Here is an 18922-nt window from a genome sequence, read left to right on the forward strand (position 1 = left end):
GTGTGGAGTCGTGTCGCTCGTTTACCGTTCGCGAATTACTTCCGTTTTGGCAATATGACACACGTCTAACAAGGTTACATTAGTTTCGTTTCTTTGTTTTCGTTGTGAAATCTGTGCGTTTTCAGTTAGGTGAAAAAGTGTGTTAGTGTGGGTAACCAGTACGATGGTGTTATATTATTGTACCAACAAGCGACCTTAAAACATCTTCCTCATCGTCTCGACGGTTGAGAACGGATGCTGTGAAGGGGACGGTGTGAAACCGCAATTTTCACAGACGCAAATGGCGGAAGGATCGTGGACCGTGAAGCCAAACGGGCACGAGTAAACAATAATTAGCAACGAGTGGCAACGATTTTCCCGTTTCGGATTATGTAAACGACGACAACAACGGCAAAGTCATTCAACTTAACGCTGCCTTCGGCTCTTCGTGATGTAAGTATGCACTGAATGTCAAGCCTTGTCTGGGCGTCTGTCGCCTACTGTTCCTTTTAAAAATATAAATCAAACAACCCCCCTCCCACACACACACACAGACGAACCTAGCTACCCAAGGGTAGAAAGGTGAAGTTTCATAATTGCACATGGCAACGGGGAAAAAAACCCCTCCTCCACCGCGTGTCACGGGTACTACCTCACGATGGCAGCCATTGTGGGGTTTCTTTGTTTGCCTTCGGTTCGGTTTGACACGCTTCGTCGTGACATGTTCGGGCACGACGTAAGAAGGGGATGCAATCCCACTGGAGTGGTTAGACACAACTATCCACCAACACAAATAAGATGTAGAGAAAAATGTGTCTTTCCACTCAGAACGGGCACGCCGTTCTGCGCTACGACAAAAGAAATTTACAAAGGATCTCCGAACTCCCAAAGCGCCCCGAACACGAGCGGGTGGCAGAACAACGGGACGAAAATCGATTCCCTCCCCTCCCTCTTTATCTCTGCTCGGGCTTTTGTTTTGGTGTGTCTGCAGGCAACGTTCGCGACGAGAGTGTGTTCCCCCAGAAACCGAGTGTATTTATATATATTTTTTGTAGGTCAATCCAAAGCTGGAAATAAACGAATTAATCCACAGCGTCCCGGACGGTGCGCTTGGACAGCTGTTCGAATGTGTGTGCTCGTAGTCGCCGCCACTGCTGGGAACATTATGCTTGCCCGATGATGGCGCCAGCTTCGCCGCAGGTGGTCAATTTTTTGTACCTTCCCCCTCGGCCCCATGCAGTTTATCCGTTTTTGTTCATATTTCAGGGAGACGTTTGCACGCCGAACACACGTGCCGAGTTTTTCTCGGATGTGGGGAAGGGATTTTGTTTTCCGATTTCACTCCTTTTCCACACCGTTCGAAGGCCCATCGTTCGAGGGTAAACATTATGCATTATTGATGTGACGGGTTCAACCGGTCCGACTGGCTGTCAAGGATTTGGTTCGGTTTTCGAGCGAATGGTTTTTGGTCCGGTTTGTTTGATTATTTCTTTTTGACGATCGAGTGAAGTATAAACAAACGCAGACGCACGCACATATCCAGCTTCTCACGTGGAGGTGGCGATTTTTTTAACAAGACACCAGGCGTCTCCATCGAGGACAGCTGTGTTTTTTCGCAGGGAGAAAGTGAAGGGTCATTACGAGCCGGTCGTGGCTTTCGACCCCGATAAAAGCGTTGGCGCAAAAAAAACAAATTCTAAGACACGATCGGAACCTCAAGAGGGTTGCCCTCAATTTGATGGTCCACTTCCTTCTTTGCGAGGTAGCAATGAAAGCCGATTGGTAAAATTGATACCTTTTTTAAGATTTTGAGGTTGTTTTATGACCCTACTTAAGGGGAATCTGCCTGTAACGAGCGCAAACTACAACAACACCCGATTTAAGCTTTTGGGATATTCGTATATTTGAACTATCAAACTTAATCAAATTTGAGTAGTAGTATTTATATATGGTAATTATTTTTTAAGCCAACTTTAGTTGGTTGCGAACAAGTCAATTATGTATCATCCGATTTAATTCTGATTGTTTATTCATTTTTTTAAATAACTATTTATGGTTTTGTTTGAAAACTCAAACTATTTCAACAATTGTGCTGCTTGCCATTTTTGAAATATGCAACGTTTTATTTTCACATGATTCGAAAAATTTTAATGAAGAAAAAATAAATCTTTCTGCGTCTACCGTTTCCATTTTCAACGACCTTTTCGCACGTGTGAAAGTGCTTGGTTTCCTTTCGACGAGCCCCGCAGAAGAAGCCCCGTTTGGGCAACAATTTTATCCTTTGTGGGGCTTAAAACTACCAACCAAACCGCACTTCAACAGTGAAGCAACTGGTGAAGGAATTTTTAATTTCCTCCAGGAGGATGATTCCAGCACAGGTTTCCTTTTTATCGTGTTTCAAAAGTTTTCAGTTTTTGTTTCGGTGCTAAAACTTACGTCCGTCGCGTCAGAAATTCTCCAGCTGCTATGAAACTGAAATCACACGTCGTATTCTTGCGGTTTCCCGCCTTCCACCGGGTTGCATTACTTTTCCCCTGGTGTAAGCAATAAACTTTGTATCAATACAGACTTTACTGGTAAAAATCCTCTCCACCAAGTACACACAAAAACGGATTCAATTTCATCCTAAATCGCTTCCTTCTGTTCTTCCTTCCGTTTGGTGGGGTAATGATTTTGGTAATTTCTTTCCTCCCCATTACAAACACCTCTTGCGGATCGTAGGTTTTCAACCCTCAGCAAGGATGGTAAATGGTAGCGAACATACCGATGGTGGTATAAGCTGACTCGAAAAATCTTTATGAGCTCCATCTCACTCTTCCGTCCCAAACCAAGCGACAAACTGAAACTCGACGACGACCGTTTGGAGCGAAAAATGCGGGAGGAAGCTTTACAGTTGGCAAAACGCAGCGAAAATCCGAAACTAATATCGTTTTACCAACCAGCCGCCTTCCGGAGTTGTCACCTCCGTTGGCCATTCATTCGTTTCGTTTTATCGTCTCCTTCCCGCCCTTCGCCAGCTAGTATGGGATGTATAGAATTCTTTCATTTTAAAATACATTCATTCCATCGCTCGTTTTTGCTCTTTTGATAAAAAACATAAAGAAGTAATCCTCACACGCACAATATTGGCTCTTATCTCTTTCTTGCTTGTGTACAACACTTCATATATACAACCCATTTCTATACGAACGGTTGGGGTTCAAAGTTTAAAGCCCGAAACTTTTTCCCAAATGGGATTGGTGGCAATTTAAAGCCATCTGGTCAATGAAAAGCAAAGAAAGTATTTTCTTACTTTGTCTTTATTTGGTGAAACATGATGTAAAATTATTTTCATTTTAATAATTTTTGTTTTCACCTTTCCTTTGTTTTGAAAACAGTGTTTATTTTACAAAAGTGACAGAATATTGAAATACACATTTTAGCGACTATATAAATTGATAAAAATCGTGAAGTTCAATGTGGAAATTTTGAATATGTATACCGGGAAAAATTTATGTACTACGTTTTAACTGTACAAGTGATTTTTTACAATCTTACATCCTTTTTTACTTAACTTTTTCTCACATTAGCGAAAGGGCCAATAGGGAACAAACGATCTTGTCTTCCTTTGAAATATACCTCTTGTAGTCCCTGACACTCCACCTGGTCTCTTATTTTCTTATTGCTTTGCCAACTGAACGACCTAAGAACGTGTCACTTTCGAGAGAGTGTCATTCTGGTCAAAAGGAGTCGCACTGGAGTTCATTATTTTTTTTTTTCTGGAAATCAAAAATGAAAGATACCAACTACCCATCTGGCCCAATTTGAAACCCACCGCCACGTACTACCTCCACTACAAGGTGCTAGCTTTTATGGTGCCGTCAAGGGTCTATGCGAACGTTGGATATGTTTCGAGTGTTCCTAAAGGTTCCTATCATCCCGACCAAGCAGCCAATTGATGTAGTAGCTAAGGGCTTCCCAAAATCCCGTGTCCTACCCCAAGGAGTATCCAGACGGTGGGCACGATACGAATCGATCCCCTTGCCACTGGTGACTTTGTACGGTACGGCGTTATCCCTGGGGATTTGAGAAGCAAAGTAAATCCTCAATAAATATAACCCACCCCAAAGTCACCGTCGCGTGGAATCTGTTTTCTTTACGAGAAAGTGATTTTTTTTGCGCCACTCTCCCCTACCTGGCCTGGTTCTTTACATTTCTTTTCCTGGAAAGATTTTACTTCCTTCCTTCGAACGGTGGGAATTATTTAGCCGGACACCGTCGTAATGCAAACTAAGAAGGTAGCACCAATGACACTGTCCTGTGGAAACACTCGCTAGGGTTAGGTTTTGAATGGAGAACGAAAATATAAAAAAAATAAACAAAAGATGAAGGTAAAGGTGCGAACGCATAACCCCAGAACTCGCCAGCGTGGATCGTACTTTATATCGAGGGCTTATAGGGACTATATAAACAACGAAAATCCTTAATAACACCAACCCCACAGCAAACCGTAGCAACGACTCCCTTCCCCTACGGGTTTTCCCACCCATCGAGCCCCATATCTGTCAAACCAACCACCAGGCGCCTCCATCGTTAGAAGAAAAAAGCGAACAGGAGCAGCAGTAGGAGCTAATAAAATAAATATAAACGACCATACGTAATTCTCGGTGGACAGCGATCCGATGGTGTCAGTGGGGCGCAAAATCCCTACCGGAATTCACTTAATTGATATGGAAACGTTCCCCGTACGGGTCAGTAAAAGCGCATTGAAAGGCGAAATGTTTCCTGAAGTTTTCCGCGAAACGATGTCCAACGCTTTGCATCATTAAAACTATGCTGAATGATGTGTAATCGGTTTAATTGGTCCTCGGGTAGCTTCCTGGTTGTGAGGTTTTATTTATTTCGATTCTTCGAATATTTTATGTTTATTTGAAATGTGTGCTTATTTTCTATGAGATTCACTATTATTGGATTACATTTAAAATAAAAGTAAACACTCAAACAACCCACATCTGGTGGTGCTGAAGGAAAACAAACATAATGTGTGCAAAAATAGCACAAGGTGGTCCATTACTAATGCAATGCCATGGCCCTGTTGGTAGTATCCTTTTTTTTCTGTCACAGTGTACGCTTCCCACATTGTTCTTTCCAAGGTTGCAATTATTTTAAGATCTTCCCGCCAGATTCCAACCCGACGATTGTTAACTGTCTAACATTTCCGACGTCAAACACGCAGTACAAAAAAAAAACACGTTTACAGCAACCGCCGCAAAACATTGTTTTTCTCATACATTAGTTACCACGCTATGGCTTGATATGGTATTGTTCTTGTTGCGTTGCATTTCCACAACATCCACTTCCGCGAAGGATTGATTCCATCGGTGTAAAATATTCATCCCAACGGCTCCAACGGCTAGCACCGACCGGTATAAGTTTTTATTGTTCCGCGATGTTCGCTTTTCATTTCGCGTTTCTTTTGTTTCCACTTCGCTAGTTGTCACCTTGGAATGTGGTACATTTCCCGTGGAACTCCGATGGGCCAGTGGGAGTGGAGCTCGCGGCAAAAAGGCAACAAGGGAAACAAATGGCAGAACTAGCAACATTCCACCAAACATACCATGTCATCGGGGTTGAAGTTTTACACCATAACATAATTTAACATTTCTTCTGCTCTGTCTTTCGTTTTCCTCCGGAACGGTACCCTAGTTCCCCCGTTCAGGAGTTCCGTGTTTGTGTTTTTCTTCCTTACACATTTGACTTCCTTACTGACGAAGAGAAATAGAAACCACTCCCATCGCATGTAGGTTAGTTTTATTGTTTTTAATAATCATACCATTCTACCCGCGTTCTAACCGTCGGACAGCTGGCAGCTTTCCAACTACTTTTATCACTCTTTTGTGGAGTGGAAACGCGCCCACCATGGGATCCAAAGGGAAAGCGCCAGCAAGCTAAACCGTAATCGTTTCCTGTACGAGAATGACTTTCTTTTCCACCCAATTTCATCAAGTCAGTCGATGGCTTCTTGGGATTGTCGGAGGGAGCGCAATATAGAAGACACGGTTTTGTTGCCTACGATGTTGGAAGATTGAAGGGGAAAATTTAATCAATCAAAGCTCGGAGAAAACTTGCACCGATGCAACTTGCTGCAGTTTTTGCTCCCATCTTCTGGCACGGCACCGTTTCCTGTATCTGCAATGTTCGACCTTTGAGATCTTAAGGACTCCTTTTGTGGCCAAGGATGAGCTGACAAAACGAACATTTCTGCCAAATGAAAATTACATTCTCGCTGATGCCCACATCATTTGCAGTACTTGGTAGAAAAATTTGTACCGCACAAGCTGAAGCACAAAGCAAATAATTGTTCGTTTTGCTTAAAAAATTGTAAATGCTTTTGAAGTTAACTTGTGCCTCACACACATCATGCGCCCCATCGTTCTGTACAAGTTCTGATTTTAATTACCATCACTGTCAATCTCTCCGCTGACAGCATGACTAATCCCTCGCCGGGAGGCTTCAAAAATCCCCAGCTGTTCACTTTCGATTTTCGATCGGTTGTAATTAAACATTCATCCAACTCCGCAGGACAGGAAGGCGAGCGGATGCATAACGCCGGGAGCAAAGTTCATCATTGTGTCATATGTATCGAGTGGCGGAATCCTGCCGAAACGTTTCAGAATAGATCATTATCCAGGGCTACATATTTCACAACGGGACGCTGAGTCAATGTTGAAACAGAGCATCATTATCAATATGGGATGTAACGAACGGATTGACGAGCGACGATGACGGATTGACGGGATGATGGAAGTGGTGGCAATTGGAATAGAAAATGGAAATGAGAATTTAGTTAATCGTTATCTGTCCGCATGGGCCCTTTGGTGGAATCTCCGTCGAATCTCTGTCATGTACATTCGACAATGGCTAGCTGTTGGCATGCCCAAAGGAAAATTTATATAACGGATAAATGGGGTAGAAACGCTTTGTTTCAATTAAATTTAATTACACAATCGATTGACAGAAATGTCTTCAAAAGTTTTGACAGTGTTATACGACATCGCACAAATTGAACCACCCTTCAGGTTGAAAATTATAAAAAGAGTAAAAATCATGTCTATGGAAGCACACAGTTTTATCAGTGCAAGCCTCGGATCCCTGAAAAAGTGAACGAAACGACTGAGATGACGAGAGCAGGCAGGTTGACAGAATCTTCATTATCGGAAGTCAGCATATGACGGTGGGACATTTGCTTTGAAGTAGAAACGAGTTCCAGAGAACACTGGAAGCTTTATACCAAGGCAGAATAAAAAACCTGTGCAGGATTTTACTTGTAGAACGTTTGCTTCAAGATTGCCGAACAAAGCCAAGCTATCCGCCATGTGGGAAAGCTTTTCCATGCAGCATAAAATCTGTGCATGTCAAATCTGGTCTGCATGCAATTCCCTGGGCTGACATGAACAAATGGAGAAGACTGGTATGTGGTGCATGGACAAGTATAGGGGTATGGTACGGACAATACCTGTCCAGATGAATGCGTTAACAAAGCTTTGTACCGCTGGTCGAGGAAAGCCCTGAAAAAAATGAATAGCAAAGAGAATGAAATATTGGTCTGATATAAAAAGAAATGTCATTTGATGATTGTGTAAAAATACAACTATATTGATCAATAAACATTGCTTATCGCATGGTAAACAAAGGCATTCCCTTGATAGTTAATGACATCAAAGGTCATTACGATTCATATTTAAAACCACAACGATTAATATTTAAAATTATGCTACGCCAAGTGCCATAAAATTTCAATGTTGTGAAAGTATTGTTTAAATACACTTCAAAACAGATCCGCTAGATACACCTTTGCTCAGTTACTTTGCGGTAAATCTGAATGACCCATAAAACCATTACACTACGACGGCTGGCATTTGTTTACCACCGTTGACCGTGGTCGGCCCTCAAAAATGGCGTTAAACGGATTGGCGTGCCGATTTTTCACCCTTTTTAATAAGCTTGCCAAAACATTATCTAACCCAGCGCCAGCGTCCGGTATCTTCTAGGCTTCGGGTGCTTCGTACGGCCGACCGGCTTGAAAAATTAACTTCCCAGACGGGTTAAAACACCGAGCAAACGGGGAGGGAAAAAAAGATTAAAAAGAACTGAGAACATACTCCACACCATCACAGGAAATTCAAGCCGGTCCGGACCGACAATTTCCCGTTGGTTGGTGCAACAATTTATCACTTTCCCCAGGCCCGGCGCTGGAAAGAAAACTCATTCCGTGGTTCGTGACCGCCGCTTAGCGAGCGTGTCTTCCAAACTAAACCGCACACAAACACACACACACACACTGCCAAACACATTTCCGGTCACATGTTCCGGACAGTAGAATTGCCTCTCTCGATCGGTGGCGCGGAAAAGTACCTTGGGCTTACTTTCCCAGTTCGTGGACAGCGTCGCAAAACATATTGCAGGCTTTGCATCGCCTTGCATTAAGCCACTGCAGCCACGTTGGTTCACCCGGTTTTCGCTGTGGGCCGTCCGCTAAATGTAAAACCGTGTATGTACCGGTGGCAAGGAGCGGAGTGTTGCCCGGTTTGCCATGAGTGATGAAAATGACAGCGATTTTCCCAATGTGTCAGCTGGCCCGGTGTCGCTCAATCGCGTTTTCTACTTAAGTGGCAATGCAGTGGCGGTGGTTTTGGGAACGAAAACGAAATGATCTGCTTTTCTTTTGACTGGTTTTTATTTTGTAAAATTTGAGCTATCTCAAGGAGAGCAAAAAATTGAACGTCGTCGTTGCTACTACGATAAAAGTAACGATTTAAACATATTATTCCGATTGTATTCCGAAAAATTATTAAATTTCATAACAAACAGGAAAGACCAAAATAATTTTAAAATGATAGCATAAAACCAATAAAGAATTGGCTAAATGATAGGAAGTAGTTGAAACTATAGATATTTAAAAATCGCTTATATTATTATGAGCATGAGCGCTCTATGTAAGTGAATGTTAAAGTGTTGCTTAGCAAAAGATCGCTATCTCTGCCAATATCATCATGATCGGACATCATGAGATGAATAAGAGTATAGCACGAGAACCACGACTGTTAAAAACAAAACGTTTAGTAAACGGCACCAAAAAACTAAAAAAAAAAACCTTAGTACCCGCTCGGCTCCGGCCGAAGTAAACACACGAGCTTTTCGGTGGAGCTTTCGCAGCCCGCCTTTCGTTGGACGTTGGAGTGCGCTCAGTTGACTGACTGCCGTCGTCCGGGACGGTTCACGCGGTTTTACTTCGCTCGACTCGGCTTCGGGTTTTGCGCGTTTGTTCCACCGCAACGGGTGAATTTTGTTTACATCCCGCCGCCTTCCATCAGCTGGTGTCCTTCCGGGGGCAAGCTGACCACTAAATCATCGCCCGTGCTTAACCGGAGGCGGAAAAATGGTGGATGACGAGATTTAGTTGCATTTGCTGGCAAACAATCATCGGTGCCCGCTGGGTGGTGTTGATGAGTCAGTCAGTCGGTCGGTGTGACATGTGAGCACGCGGGCTCGCGAAATGATTAATATTACTTTCCCGTCGTTCCCGCTGATGGATTCTTCCCAGTGCTCCCCAGTGCAGTGTGTCCGTGTAGCGCACTGCCTTGCCTAGGGCTACAAATTAAACTCTCCCGCACGTGTGCATGTGTGTGTATCAAATGACAAAGTGTAAAAATAGATTTACCAATCTAATATACCAAACGCAGGCATGCGAGCTGTTTTATTTGTTTGTTTTATCCCCCGGAAAAGTAAATTGTGCGTTGGAGTTATATTTTGCGGTGGCGCCACAACAGCGTGCCCATGTGCGTGTGTTTGCGAATTATTTTCTGGCATCAGTTTTACTATTTTCACTGAAGCCAGATGCGTCAGCCGGCAGATGAATCAGAAATGGCGGCCCAGTGCTAGTGCTCTCGAGTTGGATGTGCTAGTGCGGATAAGGGAGGATAGTGATCGGTTGTGGCATGTGGAACGGGGAACAAAACAGACCACCATCCGTACTACAAACAGCCAGATGGCACGAGGAATGATTTGTTATGTAGATTGTGTGGTGCGGCACGCCAAAATAAAGGGCTTCATGTGTTTGCCGATAAGTAAGCGTGCGGTTTTCGATGGAACTTCAAATTAAACCGGGGCTTATTACGCTACTCGATAAGTCAAACCACCACCTTCGATGGATGGTTACCATGACAATCGACTTATAGTAACGATTAGCTGTGAAAACTTAGAATGGTTTGCTAATGCCCTCAGCTTCAGATTCTCGTCTTGCGTGAATTTGATAATTAGATTTGCCTTTGATTGTAAAATTTCCTATCGATCAAATTGTCATCGATCGTCCAACGTACGATTGTCTGAGTAAGGTATTCAGCCACCCTAAGGATTCACACAAGTGACACACGTGGTGTTACCGATTAGACACCGGTGGTGGCAAATCGGTTTGTTGTGTAGTATTATTGCAAAACAGGACTAATTACTAGCGTTCTAGGAAGGGCGAATCGAATGGCCCTATTCGTCCGTGTATCGACCACTTTTCGAATGACCTTTGTCGCCATCGGTAACGATAGGCTTCAGCTGTGGCTTCATGTTGCTGCTTTGACAGGCCGCTGCTCATCTGTCGTTCGAGGACAGATGGAGAACGCGTTCTACCGACGAATAGGAAGAACATTATTCAACCTCTTGCATGGTTCAGTTGTCGAACGGTAGTAGTAGTGGTAGTAGCAGTAGAAGTACTAGCAGAACCAGCCGAGCACCAAATTGGTAATAGGATTAGCGGGATTAGGTGGTAAAATTGTACCGGCGTGGGCACACAAATATCACCGCAATTCCTGCGCAGAGAAGGGTCGTCCCTACGGCACGGAACACCTCTGTGACCTTCCCGTGGCACCGGTGGCTCATAATCAGAGACCTCGCGAAACATTGGTAGCTGATTGGAGCAGCAACCGATGCGCCGTAGGGTATCACTGCTCAAGGGCTTGTCAAGGTGGACGTAACGACAACAATCGAACGTTCCTCGGGAACCGAACCGACGGGAGGGGTTTAGGAAAATCCTAGAATTAAGTGAATTAACGACAAATCCGACGAAGGCTTGAACCACCGAGCTAGATCGCGCCAACGGGAACCAAAAGGAGGAGCCGTCAGTTAGTGCAAAATCTAATACAAACACCGGAACGATTCGAAAGTCAACGGTGAAGCCTTAGTCCGGGAAGGCGAAATGGGAGCCCCTCCGCGCGGGTTTTCATTTAATCACGGATTCTTCTTTCACTGTCCTCCTGCTCGTCCGAACAACCCACACAGTTGTACAACCTTTATTAAAGAAACATCTTTGAACCGGTACCCGCCATTAAGTGCGAAATGTTTCGTGCTTTCTTGGAAAGGATCTGCATGTTGTCTGTTCTTTCTTTTTCTTAAGTTGGAGCTAAGTGTAGACCCACGCATGCATAACCTTATCACGTTGTTGTTAGCCACAGGCGGTCTCAAGGTGGCACAGGACTCGCTGCTTAGAGGATCGCGCACTCATTGTGAATGTTTTAAAGAACCTCTGAAAGCAAAACCATTATCGGTGGGAAGCAAGCTATGTGACATCGCATTAATGAATACCGTTTTGTACGACCGGAGCGTCCTTAAAACCGGCTGGCCTTTTAGTGACTTCAAATGTGATACACACAAACTCTCAAACCCGTTACCGCCGTACCCGGTGAGCAAAGTTTGGGGATCTTCATGGGGTCGAGATGCAACTGGCAAGAAGGCTGAGGCGGATGAGGTTAGATAAAAATTACCATCGACAGCTTCTTTCGAGTGCAGCTCACTGGGAGAACTATTTGGAACACGAACAGAACATGGGACACGTTGCTAAGTGCTGGTTGGAGAATAAGTAAGGGATGCTCACAGCACGTATCCTTTTAGGTGCAAGAATTTTTGAAGTTTTTTTATAAAGCCTTTCTGAGCTTCCGTAATTGGAAAAAATAGTGTGGATACCTAAAGACTATCTCAAACCAAATTGTTTTACTACTCAAACTTGATTTGGATGATGTGAAATATTTTTACGAATTTTAGCAAATTCTATATCCATTAATATTATTCTATGACATTACGTTGGCCGTAATGTTACGAATGCAACACATTGAAAATTATCATTTTGAACATAAACTTATAGCCAGGAATAATTTGTTTACCACGATTTATCAAGCAAAATAGATGTAAATATAGTTGTTATGTTTGTAGACAACCTTAAGCTGCCTTAACCGAGTACTAGAAAATTCTCAACTTTGAACGAGTGATATTTTTCGAAAATATTTGGATGTAGTCGTTTTTTGTTGATAAATATTTGATCATGCCCTGTTTGTTACAATACAACAAATAAATAAAATGTGGATAAGATATAAAAGTAGAAAGTGCTTTTATCATACTAATCACAACATCGCTATTCGTTAATTTATAGATTAAAGTATGAATTCATTTTTTTTATCTATGAAGTTCTCTATTACACCATTCTTTACCTACCATACTGTATCATTGTAATTGGAAGAAAATAAGTTGTTATCCCCTAAATTTTTTATCACCTTAGCCTCCCCATTAAGCTGCATTCTGCTTTGCGCCAAAGCTCAGTTTATCATACAGGAGTGATGGAAAATGATAGTGTCCAATACTGTTTGGAGCAAACATAAATCATGCTCAGAACGGTCTCATTTGCTGCGGGTTCATTTTTCATTGCATGATTGCACCAAAGCTGGTCGGTAATGAACGAACATGCCTTAGGTTCAATCAAAGCATCTATTTTCCCCGCGGTCATCAACCATTGCAATGTGGTTTATAATTTTGTTTTTTTTTTTGCTGAGTTCTTATAATGCGTGGGAAAAGCCACAGGAATGCCGTGTTGTGGGCCTGAGCGCGCTGGAGGCGCAGAGTAGAGTAGGCAGATCAAAGCTAGTACCTTATTTGCAACATCAGAAAAAAAACGAACTGGCAACCATGACAGGATACATGAAAAGTGAAATCTATTCCACTACAGCCAAGCCGGCGGGCAACAGGACACACCAGCTACATGGGTGGTGGCCGAGGGGGAGGGAAAATGCAACATCCTTTACATCGTTTGGCATCCTTTGGCATACATTAGAGCTAGGTTGCTTCTTGAAAAAAGAAATCCCCAGAATATGAATGCCATTATCAACCAAGACGCCTGTCGCGGTTGAAGATTAATGTGCACCGATTTTTTTCCCCTTTTTCCCTTAATTAATGGGCTTGAGTTTCGTTCGTTTCTTTCGGCGGTAAGCGGATGCGTAATTGCAGGGCTTGGAAAACTTTGAATGAATTTTCCCGCCACTCCGGTAAAGCTCAAATTGAAGGTGGATTGAGAGAGAGAGAGAGAGAGAGGGGGGGAGTGTCACATGCTTGAGGAGAAGATTTTCTCATCGTTATCGTGTCACCGTTACGCGGCACGCGGATGCTGCACTGACGCGTTGAATGTTTGACACACATTTGCTAGATTGAAAAGGAAAACTTCGCTTATTTCAGGGTGTTTCGAGTGGTTGCACGTTCAGCAGAAACCCCGCGCGTGTATGGCTGAAAGAATGTTGTCGGGCTAATTCGGGCCCCATTTCTACAAAATGGGAGGGAGCAAAAATTCAGGTGCCGCTATGATGATGCGTACACCAGTTTTTTAGTGTGGAAAATAAATGCACCACCACCTGCCCCATGCAAACCGGCACTCTGCGTGGAATGGAGTGTTTTGGTTTTGAAAATACCATCCTTTTGCCAGTTTTCCCACCATTTCATTGCAAACACACGTTTTTCCCCCATTTTGCGGTGTGACGAGATGTAGGTCAGTGCCGATTCCACGCGAGAAAAGAGACATTGCTGATGGGAAGGAAAACAAAAAGAAGGCAACCGACATATTCTGCATATCGTTTGCATGGTCGCTTTGTGGTTGGTTAAAAAAAGGGCAGAAAATTCCTGCACGGAAAGAAAATTTCGAACGTCTGAGATACAGAAATCATTGTTTATTAGAATGGAATGCAAGTCGAACGGATTCAAGGATTCAGACAGAATGGCCGGTTGCGGATGGCAGAAGACAGCTTCCTAGCAAGCGATAAGATGTGACACAGTTGCACATTCATGAGTGAAGGTTTGGAAGCATTTGTCTTTTCCATTCGTTGTGAAAAGATAATAACTGCATACAACTTAACACGCACATGACGGGTGTGTGGTATCATTTTATTTTTCTTTTAAAGAAAAGTAAAAAGAAGCTTTCTCATATGAGCCCCCCATTAACGAGAAACATTTCATAACCACGTGTACACGCAGTAGTTCTTTTGTCCCTGCGTTGGTTTGTACTTCCATAACAATTATTTTCCACACAACATTTCATTTCATAGACGAGCGGTGAGTGCTGTATCGAAACCAATTTCATTAAGTTTCGATTAAAAGTGGTCGATTTGTATGTCAATCATCACGTTTTTCATTACGGATTTTTGCTATACCTGGATAATGTATGCAAGGATCATATTTTGGTTCCGTATGTGTACTGATAATAAATAGAAAATTATTGTGAGGAAAACTTAGCAACAATTTTTAATTAAAATATACTTTCCCCCATAAACTAAATTGATCGTCTGGAACAGCATAGTTCTATAGCAATCTATGGCAGTAAAAATGCTTACTTACGCAACAGTAAAAATAACTAACAATATTTAAATTATTCTCTTTGTTCAAGATTACACAAAACATATTTTTAAAAGTTCACTCTAAAAAATTTGACGAAATTAACATATCCACGGACCGAGTCGTCAACCTCTTAAAACCTTGACCACCATCCATGGGCTGGTCGTTGATGGCCAGCGTGACTCTAAGCTTGAAACGCTGGACAGAATAATGTCCCCGCCAAAATACCTTCACTCTTACGCATGGAATGCGATTCCGCCACCCATCACTCGCATCACTCTTTCAAAAACATTGACCAAACATTCGTCCAAAAATGGGGCTGCCAAGCGACGTGATCGACGGTCGGTCGTGGCAATTGCTTCCGTCTTTACCGCCCTGCGGGGGAAAAAATGGGTAAAGCTCAATCAAGACTACCATTGGCGGACACCGTCAAATTGGCAACCGATTTGAACCGTACGGTACGGATACATTACGACCTAGGCAACGAGTTGACCGTGGTTTGTGCTGCACGCTCGGTTCGGCTCTTCCAGTGCCATCATGGAAAGGTGTACCACTAATTGAAGTAAAACCGATTAACATAAAACGTGTCCCATCGAGTGGCGGAGGGGGTGGCCATCATTGCTGGGGAAAAAGGGTAGCTACAGTGTTCTGAGTTGGACATGAGTGACACAACCCATCGCGCAAAGTCACGACGGAGGAGTCAAACCAAAATTAAGTGGGTGAAGTGAAGGAAAAAAACGAGCACAACAACCAATGTGAACGTTTGATAATTCAATAATAAACGTAGCACATCCTCTTTCATTTCCGCCCGGTTGATTCCATTCCGGTGCTCGGGAGAAGTTTTGCGATGGTCAAATTTCCGGATGGGCCCTGCAAGAATCTGCAACTCTGGCGAGAGTTAAAACTGCTGTTTGTCCTCGGGTCGGAATCGTGGTCTGGTGATGGTTTCACTTTCATCTTGTGTTTGTCCGGTTGTTTGTTCTTCGGTGTGGCTTTCGAACTTCAAGTGGGTCTAACTCTATCGACGTCCGCCAGTTGGAGGTTTCTCATCGAAAGTTTTCCACAGACACAGACAATCGTCGCACCGGCTTCGATGTAAAGCTTTTTACTTGGCGCCAAACGCGTTGGGGATTATTATTTTCGATTCAGTGCCAAAGAACATTCAACAAGTGATTCCTGTGTCCTGAGTGCGCGTGTGAGAGTGTGCGCACGCGTTAGTGTAAGCGGTCCAGATATTGAACTCCACTACGACGGCGACCCGCCTCGGCTGGACAAATGATGCCGTCAACCACACGGTCACCGATGGCGTCGGTGCCTGGAGCTGGTGCCAGTCTGCTCGACAAGCTGGACCGCCTGGTCGGCACGACAGCACTCCACGAGGCGAGGGTTTATCCCGTGACGGTACCATCCGGGGGCGTCTCGCAACCAGCGACGGTGGGGATGGGCGAAGTGTCCGGTGTTGGTACTTTAACGAGCTTAACGACCCCACCGACCGCTCTGACGACCATTGTACAAACGAACGATTTCGTGGTCTTGCCAGGTATAAGGGGAGAAAAAGGAATCACCGAACATTTGGTCGGCCAAATCTTCCTAAAAAATCAAATACAACTCTTCACTAACTCGAAACGCTTGTGTCGCTTACCTTACACAGGGCCAGAGGATGTACTGCTGCTCAACACCACCACTGGACTGTACCAGCAATCGGTGACGCTAACCGCACGAATGTATCCGATTGAGGCCACGGCGGCAAAGTCGATCTGGGGCCTACCGACGCTGATCTGGGGAATACTGATCGGAACGGTCGTGATACTGATCCTGATCCTAGCGACACTGTTCTTCTGCTGCTGGCTGCAGCCCCGTACGAGAAAGCTACTCAACTCGAGCTACTACACGACCGCCGCCAACAACGGAAACGGTAGGTCGCGTGGCCTTAACATGTTGTTTGAAATAGAGCGTTTTTAATTGCGTTTTCTTACCCTCAGCTTCACAGAGCTCGATCGTGGCCAAATCGTGCACCAGCAGTGACTCGAACCAACTAGTGATGCCCTTATCGATCGGCATCTGCCCACCACAGTACAGTGCACCTCCACCGCCCAACGCCACCCAGCAGCCATCGCACCAGTCCCCCAGTTCCTCCTCGCACGCCGCCCAGCCCACGGGACCGGTGGCCAGCGGAAGCAACAGCTCGATACACCACCATGCCGCACACGCTGCCGCTGCCGGGGCCCATCATACCTGCAGCGGAACGCAACAGCAGTGTGGCAGCATGGCTTCCGGCGGAGGCCAGGACTATGCGCACGTGAAGTATGGCAGCTCGCCGCAGCAGCAACAGTACGCACAGCAGTACGCCCAGCACCATCACCACGGACCACAGCAGCAACAGCAGCAGCAGCACCATCAGCACCAGTGCATTCACTATCAGCAGCAGTACAATCAGCAGCTTCATCACCAACAACAGCAACAGCAGCAGCAGCAGCAGCATGTCCAGCAGCATCACGGACATCATGTCCATGGGCAGCAGTACAGCCCGTACAATCAACATCAGTACTATCATCACCCCTCGCCACAACAGCAACAGCAGCAGCAGTACCTACACTATCAACAGCATCAGCAACAGCATCATCAACAACAACAGCAGCGGTATGTGAAGCGATCATATAAACAGTAACAGTAACACCCAACGCCCTAACTAACCATCTTTTTCCCCTGCAGGGAACACCATCACCAGCATCATCAACAACAGCAGCAACAGCAACAAGTGCATCAACACCATCAGCCATCCTCTAGCCATCATCATCAAGGGGCACAGCTAGTCCACACGCAGCTCCACAAGTCCATGTGGGCGATCAACCCTCTTTACGCTTCCAGTGGAGGTAATAACATATTTACCAACACTCTCCGTTTCAGAAAAAATTAGTCAATTTAGGGGAAACAATTTCATTAATTGCTTAATCAACATAAAATGAAAATAATCCCTGATAGTAAAATCTATTTTTTTTTTTGTTATCTGCACAGCGAATAACGAGAATCGTTGTTATTGCGTTGTTATGGAGCCTCATTTACTCTTTTACCGTTTTATACAAATATTGTTTTGCATTTTTAATAAGGGTTTGTCTTAAGAAGTTTCAACATATTTTCATTCCTTAACCCACGCTTCCAGTGATCAACGATGAAAGTGAAGGTGAAACGGGAACTTCCTACCGGACGCGATCGTTACCTTCCTGGGGCAAGAATAAACAACGGCCACTATCGAACGCGGACGACCTGGAGGAGTTGTACGCAAAGGTACAGGAATGGTAAAACCATTGTGGCAGTGTCTGGTCTCATAATTCGATCTTCCGTAGGTAAATTTTAGCAAAAAACGACGCAATCGAATGCGCAACGATGAGGCCGCCATCATTGCGCTGTGTCGGTCGCGCTCGCAGAATCTCTCCGCACTGCCACTGGCGACCACCGAGCAGGACGCGGTGGTGGTGTACGACGAACGGACGGCACTCTAGGAAGGGCGAGGGAGGCGACACGGATAAACCACCCCTTGCCTTGGCCCGCCCTAGACGGGCCCGCGTTTCGGCAGGCTCGGATCCTTAGCTATGATAATTTACGACGCAATCTTTCGGCTGTAGACTAAAATCGGTAGCAAATGAAGCGTTGTGGAAAAATGTTTCCCGCAGTATTCGTAACATGATCGTTGGAGGCTTCGAAATCGATCCCAAAGCTGGAGCGACCGTCATAGGAAATATGTCAACTAGTCAAAACCAATCGATCGGACGTTTTAGGTTTGCTTAAGGCGCTGATTCGCACTTCAGGGGCGCTTTGTTAGGAGCTATGGTTCCGAATTGTTAGCTTAAAATTTACAATTCCTTAGCCAAAAAAAGAAAAGTTGCCAAGAAGGGCAACGATGGTGCCACGATGGAAATAGTAAAAAGTTGACAAACATCAACAGCGAATCGAATTTCTAGTCTCGTGAAACATACCCTGGAATGTCTCGGTGACAACATTGGTTCCAAAATTTGTTTGAAATACAATTAAGTATGGCTTTGGCAGGAGTATTTGTAGCATTAAATGTACTTTATCGATTTGCATTGAATATCATTAAATGGTTCGCAACGTCCGCGGGCTCATCAGTAGCGACCGTCGTAGCGTAGGCAAATCTTGAACACCTGCAAAAATGCGCGTAGTAAAAGATATCCGAAATATCACGTAAGCCACCGGCAAAATCCAATTCCCCTTCCCCATACAAAAGAAATGTAAATGTGTTTAAGACAAGACTGAT

The 18922-nt window shown here is 44.4% G+C and overlaps 1 protein-coding gene across 1 annotated transcript; it reads left to right on the plus strand.

The window, feature by feature from the left end:
• Positions 1–15927: 15927 nt before the first annotated feature.
• LOC131284436 (transcription factor mef2A-like) lies at positions 15928–18303 on the plus strand. The gene is made up of 6 exons (XM_058313294.1): positions 15928–16189; positions 16301–16564; positions 16632–17286; positions 17362–17522; positions 17810–17934; positions 17994–18303. The coding sequence occupies exons 1-6, from the start codon at positions 15928–15930 to the stop codon at positions 18147–18149; spliced, it is 1623 nt and encodes a 540-aa protein (XP_058169277.1). The 3' UTR covers positions 18150–18303.
• The last annotated feature ends 619 nt before the right edge of the window (positions 18304–18922 follow it).

This window comes from Anopheles ziemanni, chromosome 3 (assembly GCF_943734765.1).
Source record: "Anopheles ziemanni chromosome 3, idAnoZiCoDA_A2_x.2, whole genome shotgun sequence".
NCBI lineage: Eukaryota > Metazoa > Arthropoda > Insecta > Diptera > Culicidae > Anopheles > Anopheles ziemanni.